Source organism: Rutidosis leptorrhynchoides, chromosome 7, assembly GCF_046630445.1.
Source record: "Rutidosis leptorrhynchoides isolate AG116_Rl617_1_P2 chromosome 7, CSIRO_AGI_Rlap_v1, whole genome shotgun sequence".
Classification (NCBI taxonomy): Eukaryota; Viridiplantae; Streptophyta; class Magnoliopsida; order Asterales; family Asteraceae; genus Rutidosis; species Rutidosis leptorrhynchoides.
The window spans coordinates 40,548,559-40,571,983 of NC_092339.1; the positions used below are offsets into that span (position 1 = coordinate 40,548,559).

The 23,425-nt window shown below is 30.7% G+C and overlaps 2 protein-coding genes across 4 annotated transcripts; one reads left to right on the top strand and one right to left on the bottom strand.

Moving 5' to 3' along the window:
* Positions 1–10,532: 10,532 nt before the first annotated feature.
* LOC139857881 (nuclear transport factor 2-like) lies at positions 10,533–17,015 on the top strand. Its single transcript, XM_071846730.1, has 8 exons — positions 10,533–10,653; positions 11,515–11,709; positions 12,811–13,108; positions 13,204–13,638; positions 14,787–14,908; positions 14,996–15,058; positions 16,224–16,287; positions 16,535–17,015. Exons 2-8 carry the CDS (start codon positions 11,524–11,526, stop codon positions 16,789–16,791), a joined length of 1,425 nt encoding a protein of 474 aa, XP_071702831.1. The 5' UTR covers positions 10,533–10,653; positions 11,515–11,523; the 3' UTR covers positions 16,792–17,015.
* A 1,786-nt stretch (positions 17,016–18,801) lies between these two features.
* Positions 18,802–21,773, bottom strand: LOC139857962 (uncharacterized). Of its 3 annotated transcripts, XR_011762756.1 has the most exons (5): positions 21,608–21,773; positions 19,948–20,135; positions 19,783–19,860; positions 19,133–19,482; positions 18,802–19,043 (listed from the first exon to the last, which is right to left on the bottom strand). XR_011762756.1 is itself a non-coding variant. In XM_071846811.1 (4 exons), the coding sequence occupies exons 1-4, from the start codon at positions 21,695–21,697 to the stop codon at positions 19,368–19,370; spliced, it is 471 nt and encodes a 156-aa protein (XP_071702912.1). In that variant the 5' UTR covers positions 21,698–21,773; the 3' UTR covers positions 18,802–19,367. The 3 variants fall into 3 exon arrangements, 1 of the variants encoding a protein (XP_071702912.1); XM_071846811.1 differs by having other exon boundaries at positions 18,802–19,482; XR_011762757.1 differs by lacking the exon at positions 21,608–21,773 and adding an exon at positions 20,361–21,069 and having other exon boundaries at positions 18,802–19,482; positions 19,783–20,135.
* Between the last annotated feature and the right edge of the window lie 1,652 nt (positions 21,774–23,425).

Consider the following 23,425-nt stretch of genomic DNA (forward strand, 5'->3'; position numbering starts at 1 on the left):
TCGTACTATGTATTTTTACTACAAAATACATTAGGTGAGTTCATTTGCTCCCTTTTATTCATTACATTTTTGGACTGAGAATACATGCGCTATTTTTATAACTGTTTTACGAAATAGACACAAGTAATTGAAACTACATTATATGGTTGAATGATCGAAATCGAATATGCCCCTTGTTAGTCTGGTAATCTAAGAATTAGGGAACAGACACCCTAATTGACGCGAATTCTAAAGATAGATCTATCGGGCCCAACAAGCCCCATCCAAAGTACCGGATGCTTTAGTACTTCGAAATTTATATCATGTCCGAAGGAGGATCCCGGAATGATGGGGATATTCTTATATGCATATTGTGAATGTCGGTTACCAGGTGTTCAATCCATATGAATGATATTTTTGTCTCTATACATGGGACGTATATTTATGAGAAATGGAAATATGAAATCTTGTGGTCTATTAAAATTATGAAATGATTATTTATGTTAAACTAATGAACTCACCAACCTTTTGGTTGACACTTTAAAGCATGTTTATTCTCAGGTACGAAAGAAATCTTCCGCTGTGCATTTGGTCATCTTAGAGATATTACTTGGAGTCATTCATGACATATTTCAAAAAATGTTGCATTCGAGTCGTTGAGTTCATCAAGATTATTATTAAGTCAATTATAGTATGATATATTACGAAATGGTGTGCATGTTGTCAACTTTCGATGTAATGAAAGATTGTCTTTTCAAAAACGAATGCAATGTTTGTAAAATGTATCATATAGAGGTCAAGTACCTCGCGATGTAACCAACTGTTGTGAATCATTTATAATCGATATGGACTTCGTCCAGATGGATTAGGACGGGGCATTTCAAAATGTCTTTTTAAATGTTCATATTTTTACTTGATCTTAACATTAATAACCAACCTTTAAAAAAAAAATGGGAACAAAAATTACCTCCCTCTTCCATCATTCCTCCAAACCATGAATGTCAAGCTTTGTAGCATTATGCAATTCAAGCTCATTGATGACTACAATTTCGAATTTACGAGTTATGAACCATCCTTTGTTACTCAAAAGTAATCAACAGTACCAATTTGTGAAACATCGACACATGTTGTACAAACAGAAGTCTTAAACGAGGGACCTTCTGAAGCTATTCATCAGAATTGTGTTATCACATTTAAAATCGAACTTTCTGCTACATGGGTAATCGTCTTAACAAAAATCTTTAATTTAATTTGCTATTACTCACTACTGTGACAACCCGGAAATTTACGACCAAATTTAAACTTAATCTTTATATGTTTTCGACACGATAAGCAAAGTCTGTAATGTTGAGTCTCGAAAATTTTGAACTATGTTCATGTATTCAATTACCCTTTGACTATGCTCGACGATTCACAAACATTTATGTGAATATAGATATGTATATATATATAGTTATATTAATTAAAAACGTTAACGAAGTATTTAATGTATAATACTTTACATAAACGTATTTGTTCCAATATATTTATCGAAGGAATTATAAGATAATATCAAATGATTGATTTATCTATTTTATTGTGATATGATTACGGGTTTCGGTTGTGAGGTCCACATTGATTTAAGAGATCGTTTCATTTTAACGGTATTCGGAATAAATGATAAAGTGATCTACAAGTACGCATAAAGTGTCAAATAACGAAAGTTAGACAAACGTTAGTGGAAAACTAAATTTCATAATATTCGATTGATCTATTTTTAAACGTGCGAAAACGTTTTTCAATTCAATAGAATTTGATTATTAAAATGTTTTGTTTAAATAACATAATTTGAGTATATACAATATGATATTAACAATGAGAATTAAATATATAAATAACTCGCAACGTGTATTTAAAAATGTGTTTATGAATATTGAAAATAAATATGATTTCTATACATAATTAATATTGAATGTAAATTATAATATATATAAAATGTATAAACATTAAATATTCAGAAAATGTTATTATATATATATATATATATATATATATATATATATATATATTTTAAAAATGACATATGTAAAATTAATATATTAAGTTTAATTAAAAGTTTAGATATAGTATTATATCAATATTATTATTATTATTACTCTCATTATTATTATTAATATTGATATTAATATTATTATTTGTATTATTAATATTATTAATATTATTATATTTATTATAATATATAATATGTAGATATGAAATTTAAGATGTATAAATTGTTATATTGTTATTATTATTAATATCAGAATAATATCAATATTATTATAATTAGTATTATTATTAGTATCACTGATAATATTTATTATTATTATTATTTATATCATTATTATTATAATTTTGATTATTTATTATTATTATTATTATTATTATATTTATCAATATTATTATTATTAATATCATCAATATTAATATAGTTATTATTATTAGATATTATTACCATTATCATTAAGAATTATTATTATTAATATAAATTATTATTATTATTATCATTATTATTATAGTTATTAGAAAATAATACAATTATTATATTTATCATTAATAATATTATTAATAACATATTTAGTATTATTTAATAATATTAATATTATTATTAATTCTATTATTAATATTATTAAAATTTTAATTAATTATAATTATTAAATATTAATTATATAAGATCATGCGTACGATTACAGAATCAATATTTGTTTTACATCTCAATCGAACTATATATCTGATTTTTGTCTTCTGTCTCCTAAATTGTAAGACATCACGATCGATCGTACAAACCAAATTGAATTCGTAATTTTATTTTATTTTATTTTCCTGAACGAATATTTTCTGTGGAGCCAATTAAACTAGAAAACAAATGTTAATTGGGTCACATTAGCTGTGATAATATCTATTAACCTCTATATAATACTCAGCAAATGTAATTCGATTTAAATCATAAGAATCAGATTAAAATTTGAAAGAACAGGCACGATAACCTCTGTTCTTGACAAATTTTCCAAAACATCAAATTCGAGTTTAATTTTAAAATCCTTTATTACAGTTAGGTTATAAATCTTTCAATTAAACTATCTGGAAAGTTTCAAGGTCCAAATTATCCTATCGAATTTCAATTTTAGAGTCAAAGATTGATTTTCAAAAGTCAACAGATTTGTTCATCGCGAAATTCGATTTCCAGTTGATGTTTTAGGTTCAATTAAAGATACAGATAGTTTCTAAAAAAGTTTTGAAACCTATTTCATGTTGAAAGTATGATCTAAAACGTCCCAGAATTCGAATTTGGAAATTGAGTTCAAGGAGGTGTTCGTCAGGTATTTTTTTTTATTATTTTTTTATTTTTCGTTTTCTGTTAATTAAGCAACTATCCCAACAAGTCGTTTATGTTCCATTTACACGTCCTAAATCAGTTGTTTAACTGGTGGTTTAATTGGGTTAAGATCTCTGGTCGAGGGAATTCTTGAAGAAGATGATGAATACTGAAAAGGGGTTATATAGATTATAGTTATAGATTAAAACAGAAAAACACGGATAGCTCAGCTGGTTGGATGTGTTTGTGTGTAACCGAGAGGTCTCGAATTCGAGCCCAGTGTGAGGCATATTTTTTTGGAAAAGCTTTTGAGGTAGTTTTCTATTTATTACTATTACTACTATTATTATTATTATTATTATTATTATTATTATTATTATTATTATTATTATTATTATTATTATTATTATTATTATTATTATTATAAATGTTATTATTATGATTATAATAATTATTATTATTATTATCGTATTATTTGTATTATAATAATAATAATAATTATTATACCTATAAGTAATATAAAAATTATTATCATTAGTATTACTATAAGTATTAATTATATAATTATTAGTATTAATTTTATCATTTTAGTATTATTATCATTTTTATGATTATGATTATGATTATTATTATTATTATTATTACCAAAATAATACAATTTATTATTATTATCATAATATTGGCATTAGTGTCATTTTTAGTACTATTATTATTATTATTAACAAAAGTATTATTAATATGACTATCATTATTAGTATTATTAATATTATAAATTATTATCATTTTTACAAAAATTGTTATTTTGTTGTCATTACAACTATATAATTATTATTATCATCATTATAATCAAATACAACTTTTATTTACTATTATTAATATTATATATTATTAGGTATATAAAAAATATACTTATAAGTAATATTACATTTAAGTATGAATTAATTATGTTAACAATCTTTACATAAATATTCATATATAACAAATTAGGTATATTTAATATATATATATATATATATATATATATATACATACATAACTATAAAAATAATAATCATTTTCCAATATATATACAAATTAAATACATAATATATAAAGTTATAATATATGAAATTGTTCGATTACGAGTATATGTTTTAATATATATATGAATGATATAGGTTCGTGAATCCGAGGTCAACCCTGCAAATTGTCCAATTTCGTCGTATGAATATTTTTACTACAAAATATTGTATCGTGAGTTTCATTTGCTCCTTTTTTAAATGCTTTTGCAATATATATTTTTGGGACTGAGAATACATGCGCTGCTTTATAAATGTTTGTCGAAATAGACACAAGTACTTAAAACTACATTCTATGGCTGGATTATTAAACCGAATATGCCCCTTTTTAGCTTGGTAGCCTAAGAATTTGGGAACAGACCCCCAAATTGATGCGAATCCTAAAGATAGATCTATTGGGCCTAACAAACCCCATCCAGGTTATGGATGCTTTAGTACTTCGACTTTTATATTATACAGATGAGTGTTCCTGTATATTTGGGGATATTCTAGATGCATTTTTGTTAATGTCGGTTATCAGGTGTTCACCATATGAATGAATTTTATACAGATGAGTGTTCCTGTATGATGATTTTTGAAGATGAGTGTTCCTGCAGTTAACTATAAAAATTAAATCTTGTGGTCTATTAAAATTATTGAAATGATTGTTATGATAAACCTATGAACTCACCAACCTTTTGGTTGAAACTTTTAAGCATGTTTATTCTCAGGTATGAAAGAAATCTTTCGCTGTGCATTTGCTCATTTTAGCAATATTACTTGGAGTCATTCATGGCATATTTCAAAAGACGTTGCATTCAAGTCATTGAGTTCAAAAAGACTGTTATAAAAGATTAGTCATTCATATTAGGAGAATCATATATCATCTGTATCGAAAGGTTATATTTTGAAATGAGTTATTTTTCAACGAATGCAATGTTTGTAAAACGTATCATATAGAGGTCAATACCTCGCAATGAAATCAATTGAGATGAATTGTTTATAATCGATATGAACGGGTCGTTAAAACTATTACTCTACAACATAATATTTTACAACTTATATGTTACATAATTAATTCTTTACTAATTTCCCATAATTACAAAATTTTCCATCTAATGTTGTACTTATTTTTTGCTTTAATTTAGCGTATTCCTCTGGAATTCTATCAAATACCTGGAGTAAAACATGGACGAAGTTTGACAATTGTTAATGAACAAGGCATAGATGTTGAATGGGGTTTTCTAGCTAAGAAAGGAAGACAACAACCTCAGTACATTGTTTCTAGTGGCTGGAGGAAGTTTAAAAGGGTTAACAACTTAGATGTTGGGGATGAATGTGAGGTTGAGTACGTGTGGAGTAAATAGATGTTTCGTCCGAAGAAAATGAACAAAAGATTAAAACGGAAATTCAACTAGAATCGATTGTAGATCAAATGCCTTTTTCAAGGTGTTACTCTTTTGTGAATGCATCAAAGTACAATTCTTTTGAAGTAGTTTTGTTGGGAGAGAATGTGGGTTATCACGGGATTATGCTTAATGACTATACTAATCTTAACCCATAACAATAAGTATTTTAATGATGACATATGCACATAACTAAAGGTGATGGTAGACATCTTGACATAAATATAAAAGTTCACTAATCCACCATTACTCTAGCAAAAGACCAAAACCAAATAAAGTTTAAAATGAAAATGTAAACTACATGGTTAGGTACACGGTCGACCGTAGGTCAGACCGTGGGGCCTTGCACCCTGATTTGTGAAATCAGGGATGCACGGTCGACCTCATGGTCAACCGTGGGTCGACCTCACGGTCAACCGTGGGTCGACCGTATAAGCTTCTGTCCTAAATTCCATCGTTTTTAGTTCGACTACTTCGATGCATCTATAATTTATGAAACCTATTCAAACATTCTTAGAATAGTTGCCTCCTTCATACCCAAAAGAGTTTTGGTCACTAGAACACTAATCTTGGTTATTCACGCTTAATGACACCTTAATGATGATTAAACCTTGATTTAGGATAACACATAAGTGTTATAGGAAAACATGTACATTTAAAATGTATCTAGACATACTTAGGATGATCATCAAGTTCCAACCAAGAGTTGCTCCTTCCTTGTACATGTGTTGGACATTAATGTATACTTATACATTAATCTTGCAAATACAACTTTGCAAGTAAAATTTACATAGCCTTGGTTCAATGCTATGTAATCACTGTGTGTTTAATTCTAGATCAATTAGTGATCTTTTGCTAGTCATTACATGAATATTACTTGACTACTTGCTATTAATATATCTGTATTATTTGAGTATGTGCTAAATGCTAAGTAGTTATTTAATATGCATATATATGAACCTTGTCTTGCTATATGTTACAAGTTGAGATTTCACCAACTAGTATTTGGACTACTTCAATATATGCTTGTGCTACTTGGATAATGCTTAATATGTCATAATCTAGTGATCTTAAAAGACAATAAATAATTAACACACATAGGTTTGCTTAAGTCTAAAATTAAGTTTATGAATGGTTTAAACTTGATTTAACGTGATGTCTTGCAACATGCTTAATTGATATTACTTGCTTAATTTGTCAAGACATTATTAACACACTTAATTAATTACAAACAAGTTCAAATTTAAATACTAGCATGCTTTGTGATTAAAGTGGGTTGTTGTCATCAATAACATGTTGACCAACCAATAGGGATTTAGCAAATGTTTTAATTACAAATAAAGGATTATGACAAAACTAAGATTGCCTCAAATGATTATCATGACTTGTATCCAAGAATGTTAGACTTTCCACTTTGAGCATGACAAGTCACCATCAAGGCAATACATCCAAGGTAAATGGACATTTAATGCCTATAGTACTTGTATAGGATGTTGGGTATCTTTTGCAGGTGTAAAATTAAGTAAAGAGTCCAAAGATTAATGTTCAAAACTGATTCAAACGGCTATACAACGGATAGGAGTTTTGGATTGGACCGCGTGCGGTCGACCCAAGGTCGACCGTGGTCCAAGCCACAACAACGACTACTTTTTTATCTCTTCATATAAATAGCAATGCTTGGAGAACTTTGAAGACTTTGACCTCTTGCATGCTAAAACTCAAAAATAATCAGAGAATCACAAGAACATAACACTTATACACATGTTTGTGATTAGCAAGAAAAGTTCTATACTCTCATAGATTATAGAAGGGGTTTTGTAAACTTACTTTCAAATTACTATCTTTCTGAGTTTACATAGTGTTGTAATAATCCTTAGAATTGTCTTAGGATTGTCATCACTATAAAATGGTAAGTCTTTGTACTTTGTAATTAGAAGCATATGCTAGCTTAGCTATCATCTTCTTTAAAGGGAACAAGGGAGTTGATTAATCTCATTGGGGATTAATGCTTGTCCAAGGTGAAGACTATTTGATCTAAGTTGGAGGTAATCTTTCAAAGGGATAGAATGATTAAGTTTGTTGTCTAAGGAGAAGTACAAGACTTGTAAATCGGATCTCCACCGGATTTGGAGAAAGGTGCTTAGTGAAGCAAAACTCCCGATTAGTGAATTCGGGAGTGGATTAGTTAACATCCACCTGAACCACTATAAATCCTTGTGTTTATGTTCTTTACTTTACATTTTGCATTATTACAAACATAAACACACCACACATTGGTTTAAGTTGATTAAAGTGATCAAGGATTGTTCTAATCTTGTTGATCATCGAAAAAAATTAAAAAATCGTATTAAGTAACTATTTACCCTTCTCTAGTTACTTACAAGTTTGAATATATGTTAAGGTTGGTTGGTATGGTTGAACTTTTGTATTATCCTAAACTTTAATCAGTTGTTTGTATCTACAACTGTATTTGATTTTTTTGATTATCAAACTCTTGTTATCTTTCGTTACTATATAATTTACAAAATGAAGTCACATTTAATGAATTTTAATATAATGCTTACACTTTAAGTTGACCACAATAACTTGCACCCAAAATTTATGTATTATAAAATCACACACTGTCTCACATTCATACCTGATTGATAAAACTTGATTGTCATGGATAATATGTTGAGAAGATCTTCACGTATACTTATTGTACCATGAACAAGAGTCAAGGACAATCACTATCGCGCGTCAGTTTATTTCTTCTAAAATCGGCCTTTAGTCATGGATAACTATACGTTGCACTATCTCGGATAGATGAAACATAATCTATGTTTTAATGTTTTGTTGTTAATATTATACATTCTCAATCTTTGCAATAATATTAAAACCGCCTTGCAACGCACGAGATCTATATATATATATATATATATATATATATATATATATATATATATATATATATATATATATATATATATATATATATAAGTCAACAGTAAGCGTCGATTTATTGGCGTTTTGACTGCCGTTTAGAGCCTAAATTGAATTCTATGCAGGATTTAAAACCCATTGAAATTTGATTCTACTATTTTCATGGCGTCTCAATTTTTATTTACTATTTTTTTTAAAAACATTTCCTACTTATTGGTCGGAGGTCCACTAGGAAGCAATCTCTTTATCTGTCGAATAGAGAGAGGGATGACTTTCTCTACTTTTGAGAGTGTTTCACTATGGGTGAAAAAATGACTTGTTTTTATTCTCGGATAGGGGAAGGATTGTCTACATCTCACCTCTTTCATACACCACTCATGTGGTATTGGGTTTTGTTGTTGTTGTATATGTATATATGAACGTTTTTATTTTAACTTTTTTTTAGAACAATTTTGGATCAGTCATTTTTGCAAATTCAAAATTTCCTCCTTTTTCTACAATTAAATTTGTAACTGCTTTTCCTTGTAAATTGATTAGCCGAGATTTGTTCTTACCAAAATATAAAATGAGAACATTCTTACAAATATATATATATATATATATATATATATATATATATATATATATATATATATATATATGATTATAATATGATATATTATATATTAAGATATTATAATTATAATATATAATATATATCTATATATTCATATAAAGCTCTATAATGATGATTTCATTATTTCAATAATTACCTTTAATGATGATGTCATTATTTTATATTAATATTAAATTTAATTAAAAAAATATACAAAATAAAAAACGAATAAATGCCGATAATATATGAATGTCGATTTTGAAAACAAAAATAATTAATAAAAATATCATTTAATATTTAATACGATATTACTGTTTTATAATATATATCTCGGAGCATGTCCACCATATATTATCATAACTCTTTTTCTCAATCTGTACAAACCTTTACAACTATTTTTCTCAATCTCTATCATATTATCGAATAACCTTTTGTTTCTAAAAAGCAGGTACAAACCTTCATGCCATTCTTAATGATTTTTTCAAAGAATTATTCTCTTTTTATGTGTTGTTTGAAGATGAAATTTATCACACATTGAATGTTTTATTATTATATGTTTGTTAAACAACAAGAATCTTAAAATCGATAACATATGTCAAATCATATTGTGACTATATAAAATGAAGGTATATATTATGATAGAAGAACTAAAAAATAATCATGATTTTCGTGAGGTTGAACCAGGTATTTTGAGTCTCTCTTTTAATGTTAAATAAGTATGGAGTATCATTTATGACAAAGAAATATTAATTGTAATGAAAAGTAGAAGAGAGTGGTGGGAGAATCAATGTAATTCATTTATTTTGACCAAATTAACGACAAGTTTCTTAGTCGAAATATGTAGTTCTACGGGTTATTAAACTAAACAACTTTAGCATTTAGATTCACTTAATAACTAAAACATACTAACAAGAGCAATTAGCAATTGATAATTGATTGATACAGAGTATTATTTGTTAAATTAATACGAGTAATTAATTAAAAAATACAATTGTAAATTCAATTAACAATTTAATTATAATTTATAATTTATAATTTATTATAATTTATAATTACATTACATTACATATAATATATTAATATATATATATATATATATATATATATATATATATATATATATATATATATATATATATATATATATATATATATATATATATATATATATATATATATATATATAAAACTTAACATAAGTTGCCCCAACAAAGACCAGCTACATCAAATACCTTCACTCCGCAGGTAGCTTTTGCACCAACTTTAATTTCGCATTATTCAAACCTGTTTTGTTTCATCAAATCTCTCAATTTCAAACTTCATAATCAAATCCATCACTCCTGATCTCATCTTTATTTCACATATTCTGTTAATCAACAGGTAACATCAATCCTTCATTTCAATTTTCGTTTTGTCAATCACCCTGTTTACATTTAGGGTTTTTATTTCACGTTATATGTTATCATCGTTTAATATTATATGATTCGAATCTTATGCATTGTGATGTTTTTATTGTTGTTAGCTCCGTTCTTTTTTATTTCAATTTTTTGTTCGATTTCAGCGGTTGTTGTTGGATCTAGTGTGACGTCATCTGTGAATTAATTTTAATGTTATGAATATGGACTGAGTTAATTAAAGAAGATAATACGTAGTATGGATTGATAATGACCAAACAATAATTACCAAAAGAAGATCAAATTGCATGATTTATGCACAATTTTGATTTATAATGACTAAAATGCATAAATGATCTAATGCTGTAATGTACTAGTTATTACAGACAATATAGTATTGTTTTAACGATGCTCTACGGTATTTGTTTGAACGATGCACCTCTTACTTTACCGCACATGCCCTCGGATCGGGTTGGGTTTCCTTCTGGGTGGGTAGCAGTAGGGGGCGGGTTATGCAACTGCGGGAGATGAACGCGTGGGTGGTTTAGTCCCCTTGGGTGATCCCGAACAGTTGTTAAAAAAATGGCTTATTAACTTATTGAAAAAATACAGTTTTGGGGTGTTTGAATAAGAAGCAAAGTGCTTATTTGCTTATTTTGAACTGATATTCAAGAACCATTGAGGTGCTATAAATATGCAATTTTAAACATTTCATGATCACATGATTTATGTTCTCGTGGTTTGATTTATTTAATGTTCAAATGTACAATGTACGTGTTTCTTTAAATCGGGTCTGTTTAATATATGCTTTATTGTAAATAGTGTATAATGTGTTATGTTCTAACAGCTCATTAGGATGGCAACACAAGCTGAAGCTCCATCAACCACTCCTAGCGTACAAGTGGTTGGTAATGCGTTTGTTGAGCAATACTATCATATTCTTCATCATTCCCCAGATATGGTTCACAAATTTTATCAGGACTCTAGTTTCATAAGCCGACCAGATGAAGATGGTGCCATGATAACCGTGACTACTATGAAAGTAAGTTCTTTTTTAACCTTGGTAGTCTTTTTTTATGTAAAGTTTCATGATTTTATTTGCTATATTCTATTTGAATTATTACTTCCATTCGACTTTCAAATTGTCCATAGTATCTCACACAAATCTGGTATGGTAAAAGAGCTAGGGTCACAACTAGGGCTGTAAATTAGTCGAGCTACTCATGAGTTACTTGAGCTCGACTCGTTAAAAGCTCGATTTGAGCCGAGCCTGAACGAGCTCGAGCCCAAGCTTGAACACATTTCAAAGATCGTTTAATAAACGAGCCCGAATTCAAGATTTCAATATCGAGCTCGAACATGTTCGTGAGCCTAAACGAGCTTTTTCATTTATATACAATAAATTTATAGTTTTTATAATTAATATTATATTCTACATATGATTACACTATATAATAACAATTATTTATATGTATAATACTTAGTGTAATAATAGTAAATTATATTATACGCGATTAAAAATTATATAAAGAGTAAAATGTATTATTGTTATACGGAGTATTATATTAACAACAAAATTTATAATCATATTAACAACAAAATTTATAATCATATAAGTAACGAGCCTAAACGAGCCGAGTTCGAGCTTTTAAAAATTTTAACGAGCCGAGTTCGAGCTCTTTAAAATTTAAACGTGTCGAGCTCGGCTCGGCTCGTCTACAGTGAATCTCGCAACTCACAACCTTACAGAATAAAGCTATATATATCAATCTATGTTATATGGAATTCAGTTACTGAAAAAGTGAACGCATAGCACAAGTCGTTTTAGGATTGACATGCTTTACTTAATTTTACTGGTCACATATGTTTGAAGCAGACGACTTTTGATGTTAGTTAGAAGACTAAAGCCGCATCAACACTTGCATTTGTAGATACTATGAAATAACTAGTTAGTGCCTTAAGTTAGTTGGAATTTAAAACACTATAACTATGAAAAACAGGCTCACATAAAAGGCACAACTGCAATATAACCAACCACAAAGTAATTCTTATTTGCTATTTAAAGTGTGTTTATAGTATTTTGCTTACGGTCCCTATACCGAGTATAACATATAACATCCCCCCTCTTTTTCTCCTGGTTCAGGGTATCAATGACAAAATATGCTCATTGGATTACACCGCATACAAGGCTGAGATAATTACTGCTGATGCTCAGGAGTCTTACAAGGACGGGGTAGTTGTTTTGGTTACTGGATACTTAACCGGGAAGGAAGATAACCTAAGAAAGAAGTTCGTACAAAGTTTCTTCCTTGCACCACAAGACAAGGGTTACTTTGTGCTTAATGACGTCTTCAGGTATGTAGATGAAAATAAGCCAGTGGAGGACAAATATGTAGTGGTTGAAGGAATAGATAATAACCAAACAACACACCCGATCCAAGGTGCACCTTTTAGTTATGTTTAATTTTCGTTGACCAATCTTGACTATTACCCATCAGAAGTTTCTGATACATGTTTGTTACATTACTGTTTCCAGATCCTCCTCAAACTATCAATTCTCCATCTCCAGACCTTGCTAGTGTTCATATAGAAGAAGCTAAAAATGTTGTGGAAGAAGCTCAAATACTTCTAGAAGAAACTCAAATTGTTTTGGAAAATGAAAAAATTTCGGTGGAAGTTGAACCCCATCCAAGTGAGAACAACAAATCAGTTCTCGCAGAATCTATATCTTCTAGCCCAGTGGATGATGCTCCCAAAATGTCTTACGCATCAATTTTAAGTTCACAAGCAAAAAAGAGAGGCCCAGTGCCTGCTAAAGTTTATGTTCCTGCAACTACTTCAAAGGCAAAGCCTACAGAAACTGAAATAAAACCCGTTACTACTCTGGCACAAAGTACACCACAAGAAGTGTCTGCACCTATAGCTGCTAGTAACATTAGCTCTACTGATAGTGACAATGTTCATGATGAAGGTAACCGCCACTAAATGTATACTCCATAATTTATTTCCTTTTTTCCATGTATAAGTTTTCGTGTATCACCACCTTAGCCATTTGATGTGGTATAATGGATGGTTGGGTTGGTTTTATTTTTTTAGATCGGGATGAAACTTGACCGAACCGAAAGCGGACATGAAAGACGTGTTTGGTCTAGAAGTTGGAATCACTATGGGTATGGGTTTGGTTGGAAATGATACTAAATTTCCAAAGCCATCATTCTATGTGGGTTTAGAGTATGCCTAAACTAACGTGTTTGGTTCCCATTTTTTTCATAAGTCAAAACCATTAAACAAATCAAACCCGTTCTCTCATTCGCATACCCACCAACCAAACACCCCCTAAGAAAAATTCCGGGGTTGCAAACATGCAATTCTTTCCGGGTCCAGGTTGTTGAGTTGAAATTGTCCAAACCCGAACACGACCCGTTTAATTAAATATATCGAAAAATATTAGATCTCTCCCAGACATGTTTGTTTACCCATGTAACCTAGGCACTACCCGCGTAACCCGCTTATCAAAATGGATCAAACAGGTTGGTCAATTAAACTGTTGTCAATGACTTAAACGGGTAAGCAAATCGAACCTTTGTTAGCAGGTCAACCCATCTATATCCCTTAATACGAATCAGTTATTGAACAGGTTAGGCAGGTCAAAGTGTCAAACTGTTTACGACAACCCTAACTCGATCTTTTTCGTTTCGTGTCGGGAATTGCCACCCCTAAGTAATGGAACATAGAACTCTAACTAACTAAACCTGTTCGTTGTCGGTGTGGTTCCAGTTTGGTCCCATAAAGTACCGTGAATGAATTATGAACTTAGGTTATACAGTACGAACGTATAGTTGTATAGCGACGGTCCTTTCAAGTTTGAAAATTTTAAAACCTATAGTTAAACCACTTCAGTTTGTTTCTGATCCAGACCTAAAAGGAACAGGGTTTTGCAATTATCCTGACCGAAATTTATAAACTCAATAACGGATAATGCACCGAATGTAGCCAGTTCGGTCTGTTCCCAGTGCTTTCGTTTTTGTCAGTTTGGCCCGATTTATATTCATTCCTAGTTGTTGTATTCCATGGACTTTATTTTCAGATTCACTCACATTTATGATTTACTCCGTGTAGGTGATGGCCATTCTGTTTACATCCGGAATTTGCCTCTAAATGCGACAGTACCGCAGCTTGAGACGGAGTTTAAGAAATTTGGACCTATTAAACAAGGAGGCATCCAAGTCAGAAGTAACAAGGTTTGTTTATTTAAGTGACGCACTTAACATTTCGATAGTTGCTTCAATATGTATTTAAAATTTAATGGTGCTCTAATTGATCTGCAGCTAGGATTTTGTTTTGGCTTCATTGAATTTGAGGATGCCAGTTCCATGCAGAATGCTATTCAGGTTCGACTAATATATGAATTTAAATTTAATGTTTCTATGATCAAATATCTGATTCAAGCTACGTGCTATTTATATAAATTTATATTTATATTTTTACCAGACAACCACAAGTTCCATTGAGATTTGAATTCTTTTGAAACTGCTGTATATATTTCAAAATTGGTTATTTTTAGCATTTTTATTTTACAGAATAAACATCTATATATCTATATAAGACTTGAATCTACAACCAACTGAAGTGTGATTAACTTGGTCATTTGACATGTGAGAGACTAAACTTTGAACTTCTATCTTAACGGTTACAAATTAGTTTTGCTTCTATGTGTTGTAGAGGGTCGTCTCATTGATTCTGCATGCCCTGTGCAGACATAAATGGTGGCCCTTAAACGTTAATTATCTTTTAGGATAAACTAATCTGATTCGCTTTGTGAACCAACACTAATTCAGCACGACACTAGTTTTTTGGGTTAAATGTATAAAATTATAAAAAATTTACAAATTTCCCCTTAAAATTTTTGTGCCCTGTGCGATTGCACACTTTGCACATGTCCTAAGACGCCCCTGGTTGTAGTAAGATTATCTAATGGCGCAGATATATTTTTGGCGCTAATTCAGTGGCGAATTTACATAGAGACGGGTGGTGTCCCGTGACGCCATTAGTTTGGATTTTTTTTTTTTTTAATACAAAATATCCAACAAATTGTATAGGACACCACTAAGATTAACCATAGGACCCCATAATTTTTAGGATTTATGATTTTTCTGGAGGTAAATGGCCACTACAGTACCCTTCAAATATATTTAGTACCGAAAAAAATTCGACACCCCTTTGAGTTTTGATCATCGATCCACCACCTAGTGAATTTATCTTTTTGGATATGGTGGGTGCATAAGTGTACAACTTTTTGTCTCTTTTTGCTCTTCATTTGTTAGTGTCTGTATATTGCACCACGTGAAATGTCAAGTTTCTGGAGACATGCACAAATAGTCTCATCGATGCCTGGTTTACTATAATGTAGCAGTTTTTTGTTTTGATCTATCCCAATGATATCAGCTATATCTTGTATATTTTAATGTTGTTAAGAAAAAATATCTTCATATATGACATGAAGAAGCTCGAGTACTGCTGCCTCTTTAGGTTTACTAATTTAAATTTATCATTCAGCATTCCCCAGTCGTGATTGGCGATAAAGAAGTAGTTGTAGAGATAAAGAGAACTACAACTCGAGGTTTGTGAACTTCAACCTTTTCTATTTGCTTTTCATCTGATCTTCAATTTATTGTTGTAATAGTTGGTTGAGTCAACGTTTCGCCAAAAATGCCCAACAAGTCGGGTCAAAGTCGGGCCGAGTCAAACTTAGGTCAAAATTTTAACGTTTTTAAAAAATTAGATTTTGTGCTCTATATATATATCTATGTTTTTAAACTGCCTCTTGTTTTGTTGCACAATTTGATGTTAACCTGTGATTCTTGCAGTTGGGAGTGGACGCAGCCGAATCTCTCCAGGACGAGGTGGTTTCAGAAGTGACAGTTTCAGGGCTCGTAGTGGCGGCTTTAATGGTGGGCGGGGCTATGGTAGAAGTGAGTATGGTGGTGGACGTGGTGAGTTTTCAGGTCGGGGAAGAGGCCCAGGTGGACGTGGCGGAGAAGCTTATAATCAGCAAGGCAGAGGACGAGGCGGCAGAAGAGGTGGGTCCGTTCAGTACACATCCTCGACCTCAACCGCTGCTTGATCTGTTATCTCGTTTTTTGACAGTTTGTTTTTACTACCAAAATACCGTGTGGACACGGTATAAGTTTAGTAAAATGATGCTAATTTCATAACCGAAACCAAACTGTTTTATTTTTCTTTTAGTTACAGTATCAGGTATTCTTTCTAACATGGAGTAACTTGTTTAGGCGGCTACTATTTTACAGGGTTTGAATGTAATTTTGCAATTTTTTTAAATCATTGATTGAATTTATATTCGACAATTTGTTGGGATAAAATTGATTGCTAGGGTTTTAATGTAGGAATAATAATAATAATAATAATAATAATTTCTTATGGAAGTACCTTTGTTTCCTTATTATGAGAAAGATCTTGATATCAATTGCAGAATACTGCTATTGAAATGAATAACAGTACTTTATAGTTTAGTATATAAGTATATTTTATTTTATTATAATATATTCGAAGTTCTACATGCAATGCATTGTTACTCTTTTGTTCTGTATTCTATCAAGTTACCACTTGGAGTAGAGATCTAGAGTTGCAAAATGTGTTGGGCGAATCGGTCACGTTTTGAGCTCCATAGAGTTGAATTTTATCAAGTACGAGTTACAAAATATACTACGTAATCTGATACGCATGAGTTGTATTGGACTTTATAACATCTAGCCTAGAATGATTATCGGGATCGTTTAATGATATGTTTGTGCTAGTGTACTTGAGCCGAGTGTGATAAGAACTGGTTGAGATCAATTCAGCTTTCATATGAAGCCCTGATCCATCTGAGTATAGTGTTTGGTAAAAACTTTTGAGCTATTCAATCTTTTGAATCAAATCCCAGATTTCTAATGACAAAATCGTGAAACACGCTGATCTCGACCTCTCGACCTTCTGTATTAATTCGTAAAAGATTTGTCAATTTCTGAGTTATGCTTTCAATCATAAACTAGTTAAAGACCCGCGATTTCGTGGGTTTTATGAAATGGTGATATTTTAAGACAATTTTGAACTATAATAACACAAATAAACGATATAACATTCCAAAAGTTCTAATGTGTAAATATAAATAAAAATTGTTCAAAATAAAGTAACGGACTTAATATCGAGAGTAGTAGTAATCGACGGTTCGTATCTGATTATACGTTCGACGTCGGTGATAATGTAACGTTTTATGTTCTCAACTTTTCGGTGTAATTTCCCACCAATTCATTAATGCCATTAATATTTTAAGGTGATCATGTAAATAATGTCATAGCTTGTTGTCTTGTGGTGAGTATCTTTGGATATCTGACAAAGCATTTTCACGTAATTGGTCATCTTGTAAGAATCAGAACAATATATTTAATTACAAATGTGTATATTTACAAATAAATATTAAAAGCTAAAAATGTATTGATCGGATTACCAATATCAAAGTCAAAGAAAATACAATTGGATTACGTTGAACATAGTTCCCACTTTAATTATCATGTTCATTAGCATAGGTAAAGGTTGATCAATCCCACCATCAGCACCCAAAATTGCATCTTTGAACCCAAGTGCACCTCTATTAGATCTACTAATAGCCTATAACATGAGCCTACATGACAATTTATGTATAATCCTCTAATAAAATACAGAGTTCCAACATGGTAATTTATAACATGAGCCTAAAGGACTTCATTGTGATGTGTAAAGTATGTGGATAAGTTAAATGAAAGCATGAGTTCGTTCAAGAGCAAACATAGGAATCAGAACCTTTGCTCTATTAGCAACAAAATACAGAATTGTATTAAAAATAATTTGAATGATGTAATAAATCATTTTATTACAAGAAGTTTAAAAATAATTTGTAATCAAAATACAGAATTGAGATTAAGCAAGTTTATATACATAAAAAAGCAGAAGTAAAACCAAGATACGAATGAGAGAGTTGTCTTTAAATATAAAATACAATTGAGACATGAATCAATTTGAAATGTAACCTGTATAATTGACTAAAAAAGAGTGAATCAATAATGATAAAGGAATGAAACTTCAGTTTGACACACACTTGGCTAAACCAACATTATATTCTCAATTGAAATTGCTGTCTTTTTGAAACAACTACTACAGTTTAACACATACTTGAATAAACAACATCATGACAAATTACATTTGCACAACAGTTGACTACTTCTATTGATTTAAAAAACTAAATAATCACTGCAAACATACATAGAAATGAACATGTGCGCTCTTCGCTAGAGGAACTGTGCGGGATTGTAACCGAAGTAGAGACAATTAGTTCCTCAGCTGATAACAAACCAATATGTAATAAGTCAATTCCATAATTTTTGAAAAACACGTGTAATAAACATATACAAATTACCATGCTAATGTACCTTCGCTTAACCCGTTGATCGTAATGCAAATATCACTATAAGCACGGTGCCAAAACAGGTGGGACGACATGTACCACGGACTTGAAAATATCATCGGTTAAACCACCATTAAGCAACCGGCTTAACGATGACAATCTCTCATATAGTTACGTTTGTTAGCGTGTTTTTGTGACATAGAACCGGAGTAGAACATTCGCCAACCTCAAAGTTTCTACCCCTCTTTCTACCACCCATGTTAAACAACAACTAACCAAATGTAGCCATTAGGATGTTCGAGAATGATATAATCAAATGTTTCAAATTTTCTTTTGGGTAAGTAAGCACCATCCAAATCTTCATTCTTGATTTTTCTGAAAATCCAACAAAGGATTAGTAACAATTGCAGCAATAACAGCAACCAACGACAAACAATATGCAGGTGATCGAATAATGAAATTATGAATAAGATGTATTAATCTATGACAGTTTTTGGGTATATTTGGCTGATGATCCGTGTAGTTGAATAAAAGATTTGTTAAATGACCTGATGTATCTGGGTGCCTTCCACAAACTTGCAGTAATCTTTTTTTTTTTTTAATTGAAAAAATGATGGTGAAGTAAACCAAGTAGTGTGAATATCCGAAGGCATTATTTAAAAGTAACATACTTACTTCTGTTGTGCCTCCATGTCAAGGGTAACCTCTGGAGGTGCAAGGGCAATCGACACCACGAAATGAAAATTAGGATCCCTGGATAATTGACACGCATGTAAGTAACACCTCTCATACATTCAGAAGACAGATCAAATGAAAGTTGTATTGTCACGATAAACTGACATTATCTGTTGTTGAAGTTTAAGAGGTGGATTCTTTACATTCCAAATACCCCGGGGTATACATCTCTTGAAAGGGGGGCATTTGGAACATATAGTCACCATCACTCTGCAAGAAACGGCTGTCAAATCCAAACGATATTTAACTATTTCTGGCGGGAACGTTGATCTAAGACCTAGTGAATTTTCTGCCTGCAAATCATATAAACTTTTGGGTTACTTTTGACATGTTTATTCCATCGACATGTTTCCTTTAAATCCAAGATTTTAGTGCTCGGTTGACCAATCAGACATTTAATATATAACCAAAGCGAGTCATTTTTCAATAAATGGGTTGAAACTGCCACCTCGGGTAAAGCCAAAGTATACTGTCTATTAGCCATTATTATCAAATGCGAAAAAAAAATGAAAACTCACCAGCAAAGTGTAAATCTTTTTCGACGAGATAATTCTGATATTGCTGCATTGTGGCTTGTGAAAGTTGAGTCCCCTGATAATGTGTAGGAGTCACGAGTCCTGATGATATTGCCGCATTGTGGCTTGTGACAGATTATTATTTTAAAGCATCATCAGTGGAGCATCCAGATGAAAAGGATGAGGTACAAGAGCTGGTCAACAACCTGTTCGTGGCTGATTTGACTCCGCCAACCATTGTACTCGGATCAATATGGTCATCAGAGTTGTTGCTTAGATTTTCAAATGATGGCGGACGATAATGATTGTTTGGTGCAACCCTGTAATAACTTCCTGAAAATATATAGAACAGAAGTGTCATTTAGTCGTAAATGGATATCAAGAAATCCACCCATCCCTTTTAATCTTAGATAGTTAAGTTACTGATGTGTAATCGTATCAAGTAATTATTTTACATAAAATGTTTGTGTGATCATAAATAACTGTATAACTTATTTTCAAATATAGGAGCTATGTTCAATTAGTTGTTCATGCTAAATATGTAGTTTAAGCATAATAACTATAGAATTAAATTAAATTACACTTGCTCCACTTCAGACATCTCAAGCATAAACACCCAAAGTACTTATCATGTATCAAACAATATTCTTGGTTTGATACCCAAATTCAAAAAAACAAAGTCACTAACCAAACTCCATTATTGGTAATCAGACATTCATTTTGAACTGATGTTATTTGTGGTAACCAAACTCCATTATAGTCCAGTGAAATATTACACTCATTTTGAACTGATGAGTAATTACGACACTTGACTGAGTACCCATCAAAGGCTAAATAGTTTTCTACTAATGTTGTCTAAACAACACATCAATAATGACAAAATAAACATTTATCAAAGATCTCGCAATATCTAAAGAAAGGGTACCAAAATATCTCTGTGTGTATCCATGTGAAATTAGGTAGGATTTGATGTGAGAAAAAAATAACAAACGTAAACGGTATCATCAACAACAAAACGATTTCATTATAGGTGTATCATTCTGAAAAGCAATCAAAAATCGAGCAATAGCTGTTATTTTTGTCAAAAAGAGATAGAAACGAATGTTTTGTGAGCCAAACAATTAAGACAAACCATAGATTAGATAACATAAGATACTTTACCAACTAAAAGATGTTACCATTGTCTGTATTTTCTGCTAGCATTTTCTTGAGCCATTTTTTGCAACAACTTAATAAAGGCGTAAGCTTACTCTGCTTTGAGGTTGTGAACTTTTGAATTGGCGCATGATAAAACCTGCTGCGAGATTATAAAGTTCCGGATGGGGGAATCGAATAGGCATCGATTTATCAAAACTAACAGGTGGAGGTGGAAGGACTCGATTTATCAATTTTTTGATTCCCTAATATCGCAAGTGAAAAGGTTCACCATCTGATACTTGAATGAACCCCTAATTTTGTTACAAGTTCCCGTGTTTTCCCTTGATTTAGGGTACTTTCGGTATATCATGAAAGTTTTTTTATTTATTAGCTAATAATAAAAGATGATGAATATGGGTGTGATGACCCAGAAAATTTCACATTAATAAATTAATTACAGGATAGAATGTTTCCGACACGATAAACGGACCTATTATGTTGAGACTTAAAACTTTTTGAACTAGTTTACACGTTCAAGTACCCTTTTATCATTTCCGACGATTCACGAACAACAATTTATAAATGGATATATATATATATATATATATATATATATATATATATATATATATATATTTATTTATAAATATAACGATTTAAATAAATAATTTAATTTTATATGTTATATAAATAACTCGATATATATATCATTGAAAATGGCAAGATTGTATTTGGACAAAAATGTGGGACTTTCTATTTTTCACTTTTGATAAACATGCATATCTATATAGATTCGATATTAGACGAGGACAAAATTTAAAGTAGCTAGACATTTGATCATGCAAGCTGACGTGTGTGTATATAATTAGTCTCACTTAAATGTTGTTAAATATAAAATAAAGATTTCTAATGAGCAACAAAAGACTACAACATTTCGTATCAAGCTTTCAAGTTAAAATGATGGAAATCACTAAACCTGCGCACTTTCACGAGAAAAATCATAACTAAATCATACTGACTCGAAAAAGGGTGATTCCGGTGTCCAGACGTCCGTAACTCAAAAATCTACAACTTTAATGAAGACACCATATGGGGACCGCGTACCTATCTACGCGAAATGCGTAATGTTTGTCGACATAAAAAGTGATGGCGGCTTTTAATTTAACACGTTTATTATTAATATATTATTATATTATCTTATCATAATTATTATATTATTATATTTATATTACTATATTTATTATATTACATACATATATATATATATATATATATATATATATATATATATATATATATATATATATATATATATATATATATATATATATGCATCCGCTAACAACTCTTGACACATAAATATATCCATATCAGTTTTTATCAATTTCAAAATATTAGAAGTTATATACTACAATAAGTTATGTACGGGTGTTTTTAATTAGGGTTTCAAACCGTTTTAAACTAAGGAAATATTGGGTATAGTTTGGGGTATTATTCTTGAATCCAAGGCCAACCATACAGTCGTCTACCATCATTACGTCTACGCAATTTGCCTACAATATTGAATCTCAATATTGAACCGTGAGTTTATAGTCTCCCTTTTTAAATACTTTAAATATTTTTGAGCTGAGAATACATGCAATTTATTTTAAATGCAATGGACACAAGTACATACTTAATTCTACACTGAGTTAAACCGAAAATCCCTTAGCTTTGGTAACTAGTAGCTGCCAGTACATAGGATATGGACTGGTGGGCGCGAATAATTGTATATGGATCCATAGGGCTTGACATCCCCGTCCGAGCTAGAGCGCTAGCCTTTTAACGGACATATGTTATTTGAGTTTATGACACGTTGGTTTGCGTGTATTAAAACGAATAGGGTAATTATCATTATAGCGTTAAGTTTAGTTACCAGGGTGCTCTGTTAT